At 46.1% G+C, this 19,801-nt stretch overlaps 1 protein-coding gene across 1 annotated transcript in view; it reads left to right on the top strand.

The window, feature by feature from the left end:
- The window catches only part of LOC130283841 (uncharacterized), a 113,176-nt gene that overhangs the window by 24,109 nt on the left and 69,266 nt on the right, over positions 1–19,801 (top strand). The window contains exons 3-6 of the mRNA XM_056533414.1: positions 5,622–5,951; positions 10,671–10,970; positions 13,412–13,696; positions 18,119–18,214. Coding sequence (XP_056389389.1) covers positions 5,622–5,951; positions 10,671–10,970; positions 13,412–13,696; positions 18,119–18,214 — 1,011 coding nt within the window. The remainder of the gene's footprint in view (positions 1–5,621; positions 5,952–10,670; positions 10,971–13,411; positions 13,697–18,118; positions 18,215–19,801) is intronic.

The following is a 19,801-nucleotide window of genomic DNA, read 5'->3' as shown; positions in this document are numbered from 1 at the left end:
ATAGGTAGGTGTAGGCCCCCAGTTCCCCCATAGGTAAGTGAAGGCCCTCAGTGCCCCCATAGGTAGGTGTAGGCCCCCATATTGCCCCATAGATAGGTGTAGGCCCCCAGTTCCCCCATAGGTAAGTGAAGGCCCTCAGTGCCCCATAGATAGGTGTAGGCCCCCAGTTCCCCCATAGGTAAGTGAAGGTCCCCAGTGCCCCCATAGGTAAGTGTAGGCCCTCAGTGCCCCCATAGGTAGGTGTAGGCCCCCTATCCCCCAGAGACCTACTGCCTCCAGCTATGTACAGTATATGGCTGCAGGCAGTATGTCTGTGTACTTTCCTGTATCTGTGCTCATAGCACTGCTCCTTCAGTCCAGGATTTATGGGCTATAGCTGTAGGTCCCTGGACTGGAGGAGCAGTGAGGGTGCTGTGCCGCTATAATTACCTGGCCGGCAGCCTGTCTCCCTGCTCCGCGGTGCTGCTCCGCTTCTTCTGTATGGGCTTACGCAGGCACATCAGTGACCGCCTCCCAACAACCTCCAGAAATTTAAGGTGGCCACACGCTCGGCCCGCGGCAGGGGACCGGGACATCCCTGCATCCTGGGACACAGGGATGTCTGACGGCGAGTGACGTGGGTCTGGGATCCCGGGCCCCTTACAGGTGTACACATTTTAAATATTAGCCTTATCCTGGTAAAAACAGGCTTCATATGCAGGAATTATACAATATAGAACACCCCAAACACTAAGTGATATGTGCACCTATGTGATGTCCTAATAAAGTCCCTCCACCTGTATCAACCTTAAAGGGGTACTCCGGTGGAAAACTATTTAATTTTTTAAATCAACAAGTGCCAGAAATGTAAACAGATTTGTAAATTACTTCATAATCTTAATCCTTCCAGTACTTATGAGCTGCTGTTGCTCCACAGGAAGTTGTGTAGTTCTTTTCTGTCTGACCACAGTGCTCTCTGCTGACACCTCTGTCCATGTCAGGAACAGCAGTAGAGGTTTTCTATGGGGATTTGCTCCTACTCTGGACAGTTCCTGACATGGACAGAGGTATCAGCAGAGAGCACTGTGGTCAGACAGAAAAGAACCTTCTTTGGTGCATACAGCAGCTGATAAGTACTGGAAGATTTAAAGGAAATTTGTCACCAGTGTCACCTGAACTAACCTGCCGGTACAGACAGTGCAGGTGACACTGATGACAACGGTACTTACCTTGTCCCAGGCCTTGGCGGGGATCTCCTGTAATCTCCTCCGTTAGCTCCAACTCCGGGCACCGGCCTGGGGCATGGACGGAGCTTAATGACATCACCGCTGCTGTTCCCAGGAACCGGGACCCAGCAGAAAGCAGCAGCAGCTTGGGGCATGGGCGGAGCTTAGTGACATCACTGCTGCTGGTCTCTGCTGGGTCCCAGGTCCTGGGAACAGCAGTGGTGAAGACATTAAGCTCCGCCTGTGCCCCAAGCCGGTGCCCGGAGCTAACGGAAGAGATTACAGGAGATCCCCGCCAAGGCCTGGGACAAGGTAAGTACCGTTGTCATCAGTGTCATCAGTGTCATCTGTCGGTACCGATAGGTTAGTGCAGGTGACACTGGTGACAGATTTCCTTTAACATTTTTGAATCGAAATAATTTACAAATCTGTTTAACTTTTCTGGCACAAGTTGCTTTAAAAAAAATAGTTTTCCACCAGAGTACCCCTTTAAGGGTGAGTGCTATATCTTCTTTATTTCTACTGGATTGCCCCAAAGCTGATAGCACTGTCCCCACTAGGAAGCTGATAGAATGCCCGATGCAGCAGAATATAGATAAAACACAGAAATTGACCATGAGGAATAACATTGTCTTGTAGAAACAAAAAATAAATGAAACGGTATAGGAAGAACCAATTTCAGATCTGTAAGTTTCTGTATATCTAATGCCTTAAAGGGGTACTCCACTGGAAAACATATACTTTTAAATCAACTGGAGCCAGAAAGTTAAAAAGATTTATAAATGACTTCTATTAAAAAATCCCAATCCTTCCAGTACTTATCAGCTGCTATATAATACACAGGAAGTTCTTTTCTTTTTGAATTTCCTTTCTGTCTGACCACAGTGCTCTCTGCTGACACCTCTGTCCATGTCAGGAACTGTCCAGAGCAGGAGCAAATCCCCATAGCAAACCTCTCCTACTCTGGACAGTTCCTAAAAGGTGTCAGCAGAGAGCACTGTGGTCAGACAGAAAGGAAATTCAAAAAGAAAATAACTTCCTGTGGACCACACAGCAGCTGATAAGTACTGGAAGGATTGAGATTTTTTAATAGAAATAATTTACAAATCTGTTTAACTTTCCGGCACAAGTTGATTTTTAAAAGAAAATGTTTTCCAGGGGAACACCCTTTAAAGGAGTACTCCCACCCTAGACATCATATCCCCTATCCAAAGGATAGGGGATAAGATGTCTGATCGCAGGGGTCCTGCCACTGGGGACCCCCGCAATATTGCATGCGGCACCCACCTGTTTTTTCTCCGGAAGCGCTGGAGGGTCTGAGTCGCAACTACGGGAATGGAAGTCCGTGACGTCAGGACGCCCCCTCCCATAGACTTGAATTGAAGGGACGGACGTGACGTCACACGGGGGCGGAGTCCTGACGTCACAGACTTCCGTTCCTGTAGTCGCGACTCAGACCCTCCAGCGCTTCCGGAGAAAAAACAGGTGGGTTACGCATGCAATACTGCGGGGGTCCCCAATGGCGGGACCCCCGCGATCAGACATCTTATCCCCTATCTCCTTTGGATAGGGGATATGATGTCTAGGGTGGGAGTACCCCTTTAAACATATCATTTCTATATGCTCTGTACAAAAACGTTTTTTGCTACAATATTTTATACAATTCTAGTTGCAGTGTGAATATTAGAGTTATCGTATATACTCGAGTATAAGCCGACCCGAATATAAGCCGAGGCCCCTAATTTTACCCCAAAAACCCAGGAAAAGTTATTGACTCGACTATAAGCCTAGGGAGGGAAATACATCATCCCCCCCCCTGTCATCATCCAGACCCCTGTTATCATCCCCCCCCTTCATCATCACCGCCTGTCAATCCCTTCATCAGTGGTCTTCAACCTGCGGACCTCCAGAAGTTGCAAAACTACAACTCCCAGCATGCCCGGACAGCCATCAGCTGTCCAGGAATGCTGGGAGTTGTAGTTTTGAAACCTCTGGAGGTCCGCAGGTTGAAGACCACTGCGGCCTTCGTCATCATCCACCCCCCCCTTCATCATCACCCCCTGTCAATCACTTCATCAGTGGTCTTCAACCTGCGGACCTCCAGAGGTTTCAAAACTACAACACCCAGCATGCCCGGACAGCCGATGGCTGTCCGGGCATGCTGGGAGTTGTAGTTTTGCAACCTCTGGAGGTCCGCAGGTTGGAGACCACTGATGAAGGGATTGACAGGCGGAGAGTTCACTCGAGTATAAGCCGAGGGGGGCGTTTTCAGCACGAAAAACTGGGCTTATACTCGAGTATATACGGTAGATTGCCCCGTAACATTACGTCCATGCAGACATCTCACAGATGTTATTGAGGTTACATCACTATACATCAATGTTTTCCAAATATTGTCCCTGCAGCTGTTGCAAAACTACAGCATCCAGCATGCTCGGACAGCCAGTACAACTACCTAACACACGGGTGCACGCTGCTGCGGCAAATACAAAGTATACAAATAAAAGGTTGCAGCAGCACTTTTGGTCAAATTATGGAGGCTCTTCGCACTTTTTTTGATCAAAACATATAAACATATATGCAACGTCTATGCTTCCTAGAGGGATATAAAACCCGCAAACACACTGAAGTTGGAAAATCCCTTTAAAGGGGTACTCCGGTGGAAACCTTTTTTTTTTTTTTTAAACTAACTGGTGCCAGAAAGTTAAACAGATTTGTAAATTATTTATATTAAAAAATCTTAATCCTTCCAGTACTTATTAGCTGCTGAATACTACAGAGGAAATTCTTTTCTTTTTGGAACACAGAGCTCTCTGCTGACATCTCTGTCCATTTTAGGAACTGTCCAGAGCAGCATATGTTTTCTATGGGGATTTTCTCCTACTCTGGACAGTTCTTAAAATGGACAGAGATGTCAGCAGAGAGCACTGTGGTTCATGATGTCAGCAGAGAGCTCTGTGTTCCAAAAAGAAAATAATTTCCTCTGTAGTATTCAGCAGCTAATAAGTACTGGAAGGATTAAGATTTTTTAAGAGAAGTAATTTACAAATCTGTTTAACTTTGGCACCAGTTGATTAAAAAAAAAAAAAAAAAGGTTTCCACTGGAGTACCCCTTTAACCCCTTAACGACGCAGGATGTAAATGTACGTCCTGGTGAGGTGGTACTTAACGCACCAGGACGTACATTTACGTACTAAGTATAAACGCGAGCATCGGAGCAATGCCCGGATCAGAGCGGCAGGTCCCGCGGATGTCCGCCATTAACCCCTCAGATGCCGTGATCAATACAGATCACGGCATCTGCAGCATCGCGGTCATTAAAATGGATGATCAGATCGCCCGCAGTGCTGCCACGGCGATCCGATCATCCAGCACGGCAGACGGAGGTCCCCTCACCTGCCTCCGCTGCCTTACCGGCGTCTTCTGCTCTGATCTGCCTTCCCGCAGACCAGAGCAGAAGATGACCGATAACGCTGATCAGTGCTATGTCCTATACATAGCACTGAACAGGATTAGCAGTCGAATGATTGCAATAAATAGTTCCCTATGGGGACTATTAAAGTGTAAAAATAAAAGTAAAAAAAGTAAAAAAAAATAAAGTAAAAAAAATTTGAAAAACCCCCTCCCCCAATAAAAACGTAAATTACCCAATTTTCCCTATTTCACCCCCAAAAAGTGTTAAAAAAATATTTTATATACATATTTGGTATCACCGCGTGCGTAAATATCTGAACTATTAATATAAAATGTTAATGGTACCGTATGGTGAACGTAAAAAAAAAAAAGTCCAAAATAGCTGCTTTTTTATAACATTTTATTCCCAAAAAATTTAATAAAAAATGGATTAAAAGTTTTATATAAGCAAATATGGTTTTAATAAAAAGTACAGATCACGGCACAAAAAATGAGCCCTCATACCGCCGCTTATACGGAAAAATGAAAAAGTTATAGGTCTTCAAAATAGGGCGATTTTAAACATACTAATTTGGTTGAAAAGTTTGCGATTTTTTTTAAGCGCAACAGTAAGGGAAAAGTATCAAGCCAGGGGTATCATTTTAATCGTATTGACCCAAAGAATAAAGAAATCATGTCATTTTTACCGTAAATTATACGGCGTGAAAACAAAACCTTCTAAAGTTAGCAAAATTGCGGTTTTCTTTTTAATTTCCCCACACAAATAGTATTTTTTTGGTTGCGCCATACATTTTATGGTAAAGTGAGTGATGACATTACAACGGACAACTGGTCGCGCAAAAAACAAGCCTGCATACTAGTCTGTGGATGAAAATATAAAAGAGTTATGATTTTTTGAAGGCGAGGAGGAAAAAATGAAAACGTGAAAATAAAATTGTCTGCGTCCTTAAGGCCCAAATGGGCTGAGTCCTTAAGGGGTTAATCTTCTCTTTATTCTTACAGGTTCTGCACTTGAGGTCACTGTTTCTCCTTCACAAGTCGGGATAGTTCACAGTGATGTTATTCTGTCGTGCACTTTCAAAGTGGACAAACCTCCAATAAACCCTCAGTTCTTGGCCACCTTCTGGCACTTTGGAGAAAAGGAGATTGCAAGACACGACAGTAAGGCAACGTGGTCAGCTCCAGAATATACCATGAATGAGCAGACGATCACACAGGGGGATGCCTCTCTGACCATCCGCAATGTGACCGTCTCTCATCAGGGCGCATACAAGTGCACGGTGGTCTACAGTCCAAACTCCCAGGTGCAGGAAATCCAGTTAGATATTCTTGGTAAGTGCATTATAAGCTGAGTATGTACGTCTAATGGGGGCCGCTTCTGAATTATCTATATGTTTTCAGGGCCCCACACACAACATCTGGGTTAAAAAGCCCTAATGCAATCAGAATGTTAAGTGTAGAGCCCTGTGTGGCAGTGATTCCTACAGAATATGTGAGAAATAAACTCTCTGCGTTTGAGTATAATCAGAGGGACACAGAGTTAAGTGTTTCTATGGATTTCCATTTGAGGAACTTTATTTTCCCCCAACCCTTATTAGTTTACCAACCACTGAAGATTCCCCAACCCAGCCATGGTATTGGGCAGTTGATGTGGTTTCCCCCAGACATGATGCTGCCCCCCACCATGATCACTGTAGGGATGGTATTGGGCAGGTGATGGGCACTACCTGGTTTCCTCCAGACATGATGCTGCCCCCACCATGATCACTGTAGGGATGGTATTGGGCAGGTGATGGGCAGTGCCTGGTTTCCCCCAGACATGATGCTGCCCCCACCATGATCACTGTAGGGATGGTATTGGGCAGGTGATGGGCAGTACCTGGTTTCCTCCAGACATGATGCTGCCCCCACCATGATCACTGTGGGGATGGTATTGGGCAGGTGATGGGCAGTACCTGGTTTCCTCTAGACATGATGCTGCCCCCACCATGATCACTGTAGGGATGGTATTGGGCAGGTGATGGGCAGTGCCTGGTTTCCTCCAGACATGATGCTGCCCCCACCATGATCACTGTAGGGATGGTATTGGGCAGGTGATGGGCAGTACCTGGTTTCCCCCAGACATGATGCTGCCCCCACCATGATCACTGTAGAGATGGTATTGGGCAGGTGATGGGCAGTACCTGGTTTCCTCCAGACATGATGCTGCCCCCACCATGATCACTGTAGGGATGGTATTGGACAGGTGATGGGCAGTACCTGGTTTCCTCCAGACATGATGCTGCCCCCACCATGATCACTGTAGGGATGGTATTGGGCAGGTGATGGGCAGTACCTGGTTTCCCCCAGACATGATGCTGCCCCCACCATGATCACTGTAGGGATGGTATTGGGCAGGTGATTGGCAGTGCCTGGTTTCCCCCAGACATGATGCTGTCCCCACCATGATCACTGTAGGGATGGTATTGGGCAGGTGATGGGCAGTGCCTGGTTTCCCCCAGACATGATGCTGCCCCCCACCATGATCACTGTAGGGATGGTATTGGTAGGTAATGGGCAGTGCCTGGTTTCCCCCAGACATGATGCTGCCCCCACCATGATCACTGTAGGGATGGTATTGGGCAGGTGATGGGCAGTGCCTGGTTTCCCCCAGACATGATGCTCCCCCACCATGATCACTGTAGGGATGTTATTGGGCAGGTGATGGGCAGTGCCTGGTTTCCCCCAGACATGATGCTGCCCCCACCATGATCACTGTAGGGATGGTATTGGGCCGGTGATGGGCAGTACCTGGTTTCCTCCAGACATGATGCTGCCCCCACCATGATCACTGTAGGGATGGTATTGGGCAGGTGATGGGCAGTGCCTGGTTTCCCCCAGACATGATGCTGCCCCCACCATGATCACTGTAGGAATGGTATTGGGCAGGTAATGGGCAGTACCTGGTTTCCTCCAGACATGATGCTGCCCCCCACCATGATCACTGTAGGGATGATATTGGGCAGGTGATGGGCAGTGCCTGGTTTCCCCCAGACATGATGCTGCCCCCACCATGATCACTGTAGGGATGGTATTGGGCAGGTGATGGGCAGTGCCTGGTTTCCTCCAGACATGATGCTGCCCCCACCATGATCACTGTAGGGATGGTATTGGGCAGGTGATGGGCAGTGCCTGGTTTCCCCCAGACATGATGCTGCCCCCACCATGATCACTGTAGAGATGGTATTGGGCAGGTGATGGGCAGTGCCTGGTTTCCTCCAGACATGGTGCTGCCCCCACCATGATCACTGTAGGGATGGTATTGGGCAGGTGATGGGCAGTGCCTGGTTTCCTCCAGACATGATGCTGCCCCCACCATGATCACTGTAGAGATGGTATTGGGCAGGTGATGGGCAGTACCTGGTTTCCCCCAGACATGGTGCTGCCCCCACCATGATCACTGTAGGGATGGTATTGGGCAGGTGATGGGCAGTACCTGGTTTCCCCAGACATGATGCTGCCCCCACCATGATCACTGTAGGGATGGTATTGGGCAGGTGATGGTCCATAATACAATACATGTGTGAACCTTAACCTGACCTTGTATGGTACACCTGACCTTCATACATCTTACACTTGCTTGCAGAATACACTTGCCTAAATAAATGTTCTGGCAGAGTAAGCATTGCAGTGAATTGTAAATATAGTTGCTTCTTTCTGGCTAAAACCAGGTCTGTTTCAATTACCTAAAAATAAGGCTCAGTAAAAGAATTTCTTATCTGTCAAAGGTTTTACAAAATGGGGACCATTGTGTATCCATTGTAGCCATGTTACTCAGATGGACTCGACACCTCCCTAAGTATGCAGAACAGTAAATAACATAATGTAGATGATTCTATCACTGATCCACAGGTTATAGCTCAAAAGTAGGTTCGTTTTTACAGTTTACATCAAGATGCACTGGACGAACCAGTAACTGTGAATGAACTGGAAAAAACAATTGCCTCCCTTTACACCTCCAAATGGGGATGTCCCTATTTAGCTCCAATAGGTGATGTTAGAGGAAAAAAGGATCAGGCTGTTGGATCTCCACATGCCCGATCCTTTTGTTTTCGGGGGCGATAAGAGGTATTTGGCTACAGCTTACTCCCTTCTTCCCAATAATAATCCATGCACATTGGGCCAAGCGGATCATGTATGTATATGAGGATGATCATGAGGAATAGATGAAGGCCAACAACTATCCAAAGTGCATGACCACCTTAAAGGGTTAGTCGAGTTAATCATCTGGTGCCACAAAAGCTAAACAGATTTGTAAATTACTTCTATATGTGGTAGCCTGGAGGGGTATTGGTGTCTGGGGTGTTGCAGAGTGGTAGTGTAGGGTATAGGATTAACCCTTAATTGTCGTGACGCCAGGGTGAGATTTTCCTCACTGCAATAGTCCTACCGCCACCCGTCCCATAAACGATAGGGAGAAATAAATGAATGTCCACAGCAGAAGTTGATGAAAACCAGAATAAACTTTACTGCATATTTTATGCAACTGCAGATAACAAGACATTCTTTTGTAAGAGGACCGTGGTACAGGCTACTCACAGGTTTGCTGGGACTTTTGAGATGAATGAGCTTAGATTTTGGTAGCCACTGTGCTACTGAATTTAGGGGTAATTTGAGTTCAGTAGTCACACAGGATTTGTATTTTTTAGCTGGATTAACTCTAAAACTAAAGTTTTAGTGGCTGCTGAAGAATAGGCTTCAGGCCTAGATGATATAGATGTGCTTGCTTTCTTATCCCACAGGAAAGAGAGAGAATTAAGTGGCAGCAGCCCCTTATATATGGAGGGGCAGGTACAAAGCTCATTGGTTCTGCAAACCTGTCAGTCCTGACCCAAGGGACTATGGGTATGTCACATGACCCAAAGGTCCTTAAACCAAAGCATAACACATTTTATTTAAAGACACATGACCCCTAAAGGTCCTATACATAGATATACCTTAATAAAATATGTAAATATATACATTTATACACATTATTGAAAGGTGACTAGAGGTTAGCTCTCAAGGAGAGCCCTACTAGCATGGAGGGACTCTGGCTGAGGGGACTCATCACATATATAAAAATCTTAATCCTGCCAGTACTTATCAGCTGCTGTATGCTCCACAGGAAGTTTGTTTCTTTTTGAATTTCTTTTCTGTCTGACCACAGTGCTCTCTGTTGACACCTCTGTCCATGTCAGGAACTGTCCAGAGCAGGAGAGGTTTGCTATGGGGATTTGCTCCTGCTCTGGACAGTTCCTGACGCAGACAGAGGTGTCAGCAGAGAGCATTGTGGTCAGACAGAAAATAACTTCCTGTGGAGCATACAGCAGCTAATAAGTACTGGAAGGATTAAGCTTTTTAATAGAAGTAATTTATTCATCTGTTTTACCTTTCTGGCACCAGTTGATTTAAAAAAAAATTGTTTGCCAGCCTTTAGTATACAGGTCTTAAAGGGGTACTCCGGTGGAAAACACATAAAAAAAAATCCATCCAATTTCATCAAGACAGGCCATCTGTCCAATGTGTATTGGGCACCCGATGTAATGTCACGGGAGAGAACTTTTGCTCTAAGGGAGATAAGTCTCCAAACAGTGACTTACCCCACCTCCCACCCCCAGGAAAATGAAGACTTGGCTGATCCAGATGTTTATGTCGATGGAGAGATCAAGAGCGATAGTTGCCGGTCTTTGGCCATCTTTTATACTTTCCCTGATAACATTCCATTCGGCCTTGATAAGATTTTCTAAATGCTTCAACTTTTAACTATCTCAGCAACATTTTAGTCATTCATTTTCCTTTAGTTGTTTTAATGTTTTAGTAAAGAATTCCAATATGATCAAAATTTGAATAATAAACAAAAAATTTCCAACAGTTTTCAATGGTAAATCTATAGATAATTTTCTAGGCAAGTTAGAATAATGTGACATCTCATGTAGGGAGTTTGTTAAACATGTGACATGGAACATATCTGTAACCATAATCCTGTGCAGAATATAATGTATTTTTTATCCTATTTTTGTTCTATATCAGCTGTTCCAGAGGTCCAGATTCAAAAGAAAGCAATCCTGAGTGGTGTGACAAGTCTTCTCCAATGTTCTGTCACAAACTTCTTCCCGAAAGATATGAAGGTGACTTGGCTCAAGAATGGTCAGACCCTAAGTGGTTTGGCGGCCCAGGATGACAGGACGAATGTAGATAACACGTTTACGAGGATCAGCTCGGTAAATGTTACATTTCTGGAGGAACAGGGGAAACCAAAAATTACTTGTCAGGTGGAACATAAATATCTTCAAGAGCCCATCAAGGATTTTTACATTGTGCAGTATGGAGGTGAGTTCAACCTGGCAGAACAATTCATTGTATATCCCATATATTGTCTTGAAAATTCATACAAAACTTAAGGGCGTGGGTATTATAGGGCTCCACATCAAGGCCACAAATTAAATAGACCACCCAGCATAAATCTTAAATCTTAAGAACAACAAATCAGGGGGTTGTGTTCAGGGTGTGCTTTAAAATGTAACTTTTATTTGGGTTTATGTTAAAAAAAAAACACCCCAAAAAATTTTTGGTGTTTTTTTTAACATAAACCCGAATAAAAGTTACATTTTAAAGCACACCCTGAACACAACCGCCTGATTTGTTGTTCTTAAGAGTCTTGAAAATCTCGCTTAAGCTCATAGGACACGAAGCAAGATACCACATATTCTGGAGGACTCATAGGTGTAGATGAGTGGTCATTCCTTGACTGACACCAGAGATAGGCTGGGTTCACACCACGTTTTTGCCATACTGTTTTCTATCAGTTTTTCTAAATAAAACCATATGGCTAAAAAATGGATGGAACTGTATGGTACAAAGTAAACCGTATGCGTTTTTAAACTGTATCCTGTTTTTAAAAGTGCATACGGTTCCGTCCGTTCTTATAAAAAAAACTACATTTTGAAACTGTTGTCCATTTTTCATGGGAGGGGTGTTGGGTGGGAACTTTACGATGCAAATGCGCATGTGCAAAGTAAAAACCGTAAACGGTTTCCCATATGGAACCGCATACATGTGCGTTTCCCATTGACAACCATGTAAAAAAAAAAAACGTATGTAGTTGCAGCACCGTTTTTAAACCAGAGACAAAACCGTGGTCAACCACTGTCTTGAGTACGCGAAAAAAACGTATTGCAAGCAAACCGTACGCAACCGGATGCATCCGGGTGCATATGGTTTTCAATTATTTGTCTGTGTATACGGTTTTCAATACGGTTCCATACGTTTCCAATAGTGAAAACTTATACGGGAAACGTACTTGAAAAACGCGTTGTGAACCCAGCCATACTCAAACAGGGTATTTGCAAAAAAAAATACTCTGTAGTCAATGTCTGTAGGATCAGATACAGATTCATAATCTGCAGGTAAGTCTGTATTTATTAGGTGGTGGTTCCTTCCAGTATATTTCAGTTTTCGAAGACAAAAATGTTAGATATCCCATGATGACCTCAGGTTACCTCTAACATTCACAAAGCATTCAGAGAGGTGTTAAAATGGTGGCGTCTACCCAGATCATTATCAACTACACAACACTTTCTAATTCTAGTTGGTATCACTTTACATTGGTTTAGTGCCTCCTTTAAAAACTCTGTGATCTCTGGTGACCACATACATAATGCTACTCCAGATTGTCCAGTCATCTTTAAAGGGGTACTCCGCCCCTAGACATCTTATCCCCTATCCAAAGGATGGGGGGATAAGATGTCTGATCGCGGGGGTCCTGCCACTGGGGACCTCCACGATCTTGACTGCGGAATCCCAAAAATCCGGTACATGTAGCAAACTTCGCTCCGTGCCGGATGACTGACAATGCGGGGTGGAGGCTTGTGATGTCACGGCCACGTCCCCTCAATGCAAGTCTATGGGAGGGGGCGTGATGTCCGTCACACTTCCTCCCATAGACTTGCATTGAGGGGACTTGGCCGTGACATCACGAGCCTCCTGCGCTGCACCCAATGCTCTGAACGAATGCCGGGTGCAGCAGGGAGATCGTAGGGGTCCCAGTGAACAGACATTGTATCCCCTATTCTTTGGATAGGGGATAAGATGTCTAGGTATGGAATACCCCTTTAAAGGGTAGCTCCCACTATCCTATTTTTTTTTATTTTTGCTAGCCCGTTCCCCCCCCCCCCCCCCCGCTATGGCACTAGCCCGTTCCCTCCTCTCACCCCCCCCCCCCCCCCGCCCGCATACCCCGTTCCCTCATTACACTTGCAGTTACTGCAGAGTCTGGCAGCGGGCGTGCAGGGACAGCGGCGGCAACGAGGCGGTGGTGGCGATGTGCGGGAGGAGTGGCCTCCCAGCCAGTGGCCAGGGAGCCAATGCTCTCGCTCCCACCTGTCTGATTGACAGGCAGGGAGCAAGTGCAGCCTAACTGAAAAAGGACTGATTGCAACTCCAAAATCAGTCCTTTTTCAGTAGCCGGTTTTTAAATGTAAATTAAACCTTTTTAATGAAAAAAAAAATAATAAAAGTATATTAGAGATATGTTGTAGTACATAAGTACTACAACATATCAAAAACTAAAGTTGGTGACAGTGCCCATTTAAGCTTTTCTATGATTTCTTCATGACTTTCTCCAATGTCTTATTGCTGCTCATGCCCTTCTTATATTTATTCATGTCTACCACATATAATGGTCTTCGTTACAAAATAAATCATTGGTCTGATCCTTTAACAGACGAATTTCTGTTGCTTGCTATAAAGTAACCAATAAATTCTCTCTCTAGCTGCCCCCACCGTCAATATGAAGGCTTCCAAGACAACCGATGGTAATGACCAGATTTACATGTGTGAAGCAACAAATTATTTCCCAAAAGAAGTGACAATGGACTGGTTGTTGGATGGGAAGAGAATCGATTCTACCCTGTCAAATAACAATGGATATTTCAACAAAGAGATTTTTTACCGTATTCAGAATGAAGGAAACAACCCACCATCTCAGATCTCCTGTGAGGTCCAACATGAGACATTAAACAGTCCTGTAACTACGACAAAGGAAGTAAAAGTGGAGCGTAAGTCTAATAACACAATTACTATAGTGTCTGGTTTATTTCTGAAATGTAAAATTTTATACTGCATTTCGTGTAGATTAATCTCCAGTGGTCACCATATGATACAAATGACCTGGATGATGGTCATATGCCATTACTTACCAGCTCTTATGCCATCCATAGTTGACAGGTAAACAGGTCAAAGCTTAGTATTTTCTGATATTGTACAGTGAAAAGGAGACTGCATTGGACACATAAGCCCCCACATTAGGTAGGCAGCAGAAGTCATTAGCTACGCAGCAGTTCCCCATGTTTGGTAGGCAGCAGTAGTCCCCCACATTAGGTAGGCAGCAGAAGTCTGCAACATTTGGTGAGCAGCAGAAGTCCACCACATTAGGTAGGCAGCAGAAGTCCCCCACATTAGGTAGACAGCAGAAATCTCCCACATTAGGTGGGCAGCAGAAGTCCCCCACATTAGGTGGGCAGCAGAAGTCCCCCACATTAGGTACACAGCAGAAGTCCTCTACATTAGGTAGGCAGCAGATGTCACAGCAGAAATCTCCCACATTAGGTGGGCAGCAGAAGTCCCCCACATTAGGTGGGCAGCAGAAGTCCCCCACATTAGGTGGGCAGCAGAAGTCCCCCACATTAGGTGGGCAGCAGAAGTCCCCCACATTAGGTGCACAGCAGAAGTCCTCTACATTAGGTAGGCAGCAGATGTCACTCACATTAAGTAGACAGAAGTCCCCCCAGTTAAGGTAGACAGCAGTTCTCCCACACTAGGTAGGCAGCAATAACCCCCCCCCACATAATGTAGGCAGCAGATGTCCCCCACATTTGGTAGGCAGCAATTCCCCCACATAAGGTAGGCAGCAGATGTCCCCCACATTAGATAGGCAGCAGATGTTCCCCTCATTAGGTAGGTGGCAGAAGCCCCCCATATTAAGTAGGCAGCAGATGTCCCCCGCATTAGGTAGGCAGCAGTTCCCGCACATTAGGTAGGCAGAAGGTCCCCCACATTAGGTAGGCAGCAGTTCCCCTACATTAGGAAGGCAGCAGAAGCCCCCCACATTAAGTAGGCAGCAGATGTCCCCCCACTTTAGAAAGGCAGCAGAAGCCCCACACATTAGGTAGGGAGGAGATGTCCCCCACATTAGGTAGGCAGCAGTTCCCCTACATTAGGTAGGCAGTAGAAGTCCCCCACTTTAGGTAGGAAGCATATTTCCCCCACATTAGGCAGACAGCAGTTACCCTCATTAGGTAGGCAGCAGAAGTCCACGACATTAGGTGGGCAGCAGAAGTCCCCCACATTAGATAGGCAGCAGAAGTCCCCCACATTAGGTAGGCAGCAGTTCCCCTACATTAGGTAGGCAGCAGATGTTCCCCACATTAGGTAGGCAGCAGAAGCCCCCCATATTAAATAGGCAGCAGATGTCCCCTGCATTAGGTAGGCAGCAGTTCCCCCATATTAGGCAGCAGTTCCCCCACATTAGATAGGCAGAAGTTCCCCCACATTAGGTAGGCAGCAGTTCCCCTACATTAGGAAGGCAGCAGATGTCCCCCACATTAAGTAGGCAACAGATGTCCCCCACATTAGGTAGGCAGCAGATGTCCCCCACATTAGGTAGGCAGAACTTCCCCCACATTAGGTAGGCAGCAGAAGTCCCCCACATTAGGTAGGCAGCAGAAGTCCCCCACTTTAGGTAGGCATCAGATCTCCCCCACATTAGGTAGGCAGCAGAAGTCCACCACATTAGGTGGGCAGCATAAGTCCCCCACATTAGGTAGGCAGCAGAAGTCCCCCACATTAGGTAGGCAGCAGAAGTCCCCCACGTTAGGTAGGCAGCAGAAGACCCCCACATTAGGTAGATAGCTGAGTTCCTTCACATTAGGTAGGCAGCAGTTCCCCTACATTAAGTAGGCAGCAGAAGTCCCCCACATTAGATAGGCAGCAGATTCCACACATTAGGTAGGCAGCAGCAGTTTCCCCACATTAGGTAGGCAGCAGTTTCCCCACATTAGGTAGGCAGCAGAAGTCCCCCACATTAGGTAGGCAGCAGTTTACACACATTAGGTAGGCAGCAGTTCCCCCGCATTAGGTAGGCAGCCAAAGTCCCTCACATTAGGTAGGAAGCAGTTCCCCAAAATTAGCTTGGCAGCAGAAGTCCCCCAAATTAGGTAGGCAGCAGTTACACCACATTAGGCAGCAGTTTTACCACATTAGGTAGGCAGCAGATGTCCGCCACATTAGGTAGGCAGCAGTTCCCCCACATTAGGTAGGCAGCCAAAGTCCCTCACATTAGGTAGGCAGCAGTTCCCCAAAATTAGCTTGGCAGCAGAAGTCCCCCAAATTAGGTAGGCAGCAGTTACACCACATTAGGCAGCAGTTTTACCACATTAGGTAGGCAGCAGATGTCCGCCACATTAAGTAGGCAGCAGTTCCCCTACATTAGCTAAGCAGCAGTTCCCCTACATTTAGTAGGAAGAAGTTCCCCACATTAAGTAGGCAGCAAAAGTCCCCCACAATAGGCAGGCAGTAGACATTAGCTTGGCAGAAGAAGTCCCCCAAATTAGGTAGGCAGCAGTTACACCACATTAGGCAGCAGTTTTACGACATTAGGTAGGCAGCAGATGTCCCCCACATTAGGTAGGCAGCAGAAGTCCCCCACATTAGGTAGGCAGCAGTTTACACACATTAGGTAGGCAGCAGTTCCCCCACATTAGGTAGGCAGCCAAAGTTCGTCACATTAGGTAGGCACCAGTTCCCCAACATTAGCTTGGCAGCAGAAGTCCCTCAAATTAGGTAGGCAGCAGTTACACCACATTAGGCAACAGTTTTACGACATTAGGTAGGCAGCAGAAGTCCCTCACATTAGGTAGGCAGCAGAAGTCCCCCACATTAGGTAGGCAGCAGTTTACACACATTAGGTAGGCAGCAGTTCCCCCACATTAGGTAGGCAGCCAAAGTCCGTCACATTAGGTAGGCACCAGTTCCCCAACATTAGCTTGGCAGCAGAAGTCCCTCAAATTAGGTAGGCAGCAGTTACACCACATTAGGCAACAGTTTTACCACATTAGGTAGGCAGCAGATGTCCTCCACATTAAGTAGGCAGCAGTTCCCCTACATTAGCATAGCAGCAGTTCCCCTACATTTAGTAGGAAGAAGTTCCCCACATTAGGTAGGCAGCAAAAGTCCCCCACAATAGGTAGGCAGTCAGTAGATGTCCCCCACATTAGGTAGGCAGCAGTTACCCCACATTGGGTAGGCAGCAAATGTCCCCCACATTAGGTAGCAGCAGATGTGCTCCACATTTGGTAGGCAGCAGCAGTACCCCACATTAGGTAGGATGCAGTCCCCACACTTAAGGTAGGCAGCAGTTCCCCTACATTAGGTAGGCAGCAGATGTCCCCTACATTAGGTAGGCAGAAGTTACCCCAAATTGGGTAGGCAGCAGTTCCTCCCACATTAGGTTAAAGGGGTATTCCGTGAATTTTTTTTATTTGACTATGCTACAGGGGCTGTAAAGTTAGGGTAGTTCATAATATAGTGTCTTTACCTGTGTGTGACGGGTTTTCTCACAATTCTTATGTGATTTTCACCCCAATATTTATTAACAGCATATAAAATGACTGCTGTCTCTGAATTTTTCCCAGCTTGCAATGTGGTCGAGACCTGACTCACTAGTCAGCTGATGATAGGGAGCCTGTCTGTTTCAATGGGTGAAGGGAACAATTTGCAACTAATGCAACAGCTGTAGGCACCCTGATTGAAGACCACAGATCTGCAGCTCATTTAGTTTCAATGGGGGGGGGGTAGCTTATGTGTGGGAAGGAGGAAAATGGAATCATGGGATTTGTAGGCAAACAAGAAAACAGAAAACAGGAAATACAAGTTCACAGAAAGCTAGCCACAGTGTTATGGTAATCTCACAGTATAGTCAAGACAAGTGCAGATCCTTCCTAAGCATTTCCATTACTGTCTGCCAGGTATTTACTGGATAACCCCTTTAAGAGCTGTCTTCTGCTTCTGCGCTGCAGCTGCCGCAGGGGGGCCGGGCAAAAGTAAAAAATATACATTTTGGCTCGTTGCCCCCCCCCCCCCCCCTTTGGATCTGTCACTGCCATGTTGACAAAGAGGAGAAGGTATAGAGGCTGTGGTAGGGCAACAGATCAGGGGGTCTGTGTTGGGAATCTGTGGACTCCCTTCTCCAGCGTATCAAACAAGGGGATGTCCCAAGGGTTGTGGAAAAAGCCCTTCTGTCCTGGGTGGTAAAGCTCTGTACCAAAATGGGGGTGTAAATTGATATTTGCTCTGGTTCCTCTTTCTTCCATGTGTGCCAATGTCCAGAGCTTCCAGCTGTTCATGGTCATTGAGGGTTTGTGATTTTTTGCAGTAGAGCTTCTTTGGTTTAAATCTCCTTTTCTATCTCTTTGTACTTGCAGGTGCTTGTAAGAGGTCATGTCACTTCGGTATTATTGGTGTCTTGATAGCGTTACTGATAAGTGCGTTACCAGCACTATGGTATTACATGAAGAGAGGTGAGAGACTTATACAGTATCAGTGTTTACAGAAATCATTTTAAGAGTCTTGGTAACTTTTTCACAAGACTACAGCAAACATATATTACTATATACCGTATTTTTCGCCGTATAAGACGCACTTTTTCTTCCCCAAAACTGGGGGGAAAAAGTCGGTGCGTCTTATACGGCGAATACACCCCCATCGCGGCGGTCCCTGCGGCCATCAACAGCCGGGACCCGCGGCTAATACAGGAAATCACCGATCGCGGTGATGCCCTGTATTAACCCTTCAGACACGGCGATCAAAGCTGACCGCTGCGTCTGAAGGGAAAGTGACACTAACCCGGCTGTTCAGTCGGGCTGTTCGGGACCGCCGCGATTTCACCGCGGCGGTCCCGAACAGCCCGACTGAATAGCCGGGTTAGTGCTTACAGGACACCAGGAGGGACCTTACCTGCCTCCTCGGTGTCTTCTCCGTTCAGGGATCCCCTGTATGGCCGGCGCTCTCCTTCCTCGTCATTGCGTACGTGCGTAACGACGTGATGGCGGCGACGGAGAGCGAGGATACCGGCCGGCAGCAGAGACGTTCTGGAGCGACGGGGGACACGGCGACAGCGATGGAGCGACATCCAGGGCAGCGGTGACGGGTCCGGAGCGGCGGGGACACGTGAGTATTACCTCCTATGCAGTGGTCTTCAATCTGCGGACCTCCAGATGTTGCAAAACTACAACTCCCAGCATGCCCGGACAGCCAACGGCTGTCCGGGCATGCTGGGAGTTGTGGTTTTGCAACATCTGGAGGTCCGCAGGTTGAAGACCACTATTGGGTTCAAAATCTTTATTTTTTTTAGATTTTGCCCCTATAAATTGGATGCGTCCTATAGCGCGAAAAATACGGTACTTTCTTTTTCCCATGACAATATTCAGTGCATGAATATTTTCTTGGGCATTTGAAGTAGAGATTGTGTTAACATATTATTTTTGTAAACATTTTTGTACAACTGTTTTGTTTTTATCATCTTTGTGTTTTATTAGGAAATTACACATATTACACTGTAAAATGTGTTTAGTTTAAGATTGGATTATTAGATTTTGGAAAATAGAACATAATGCTCAAATAAAATTATTTGTTTCTTTCACACTGTCATTATGTCCCGGCAGTATAGCGGGAGAAAAATTAGTGCATGTGACGCCTTTTTCTCCCGCTATAAACGACGGCGCTCGATGGACTCCATTATAATCAATGGGATCCATCAGCAAAAAAAAAAAAGTGAGCCTAACGCCCATTTTTGGGTGGGGTACAATGGCGGTGTGAAAGAAGCCGCAGTCAGAGAAATGTCCCAATGGGTCTTCTCTGCTTCTGGTGAAATCCCTTTCATACGGATGACCTTAAAGGGGTACTCCGGTGAAAACCTTTTTTCTTTTAAATCAACTGGTGGCAGAAAGTTAAACATATTTGTAAAATACTTCTATTAAAAAATCTTAATCCTTCCTGTACTTATTAGCTGCTGAATACTACAGAGGAAATTCTTTTCTTTTTGGAATGCTCTCTGATGACATCACGAGCACAGTGCTCTCTGCTGATGTTATTATAATAATAATAAT

Source organism: Hyla sarda, chromosome 8 (genome assembly GCF_029499605.1).
Source record: "Hyla sarda isolate aHylSar1 chromosome 8, aHylSar1.hap1, whole genome shotgun sequence".
Taxonomy (NCBI): domain Eukaryota; kingdom Metazoa; phylum Chordata; class Amphibia; order Anura; family Hylidae; genus Hyla; species Hyla sarda.
Note: the sequence above shows the minus strand (reverse complement) of the source record. Positions and strands in the feature narration are given on the sequence as shown.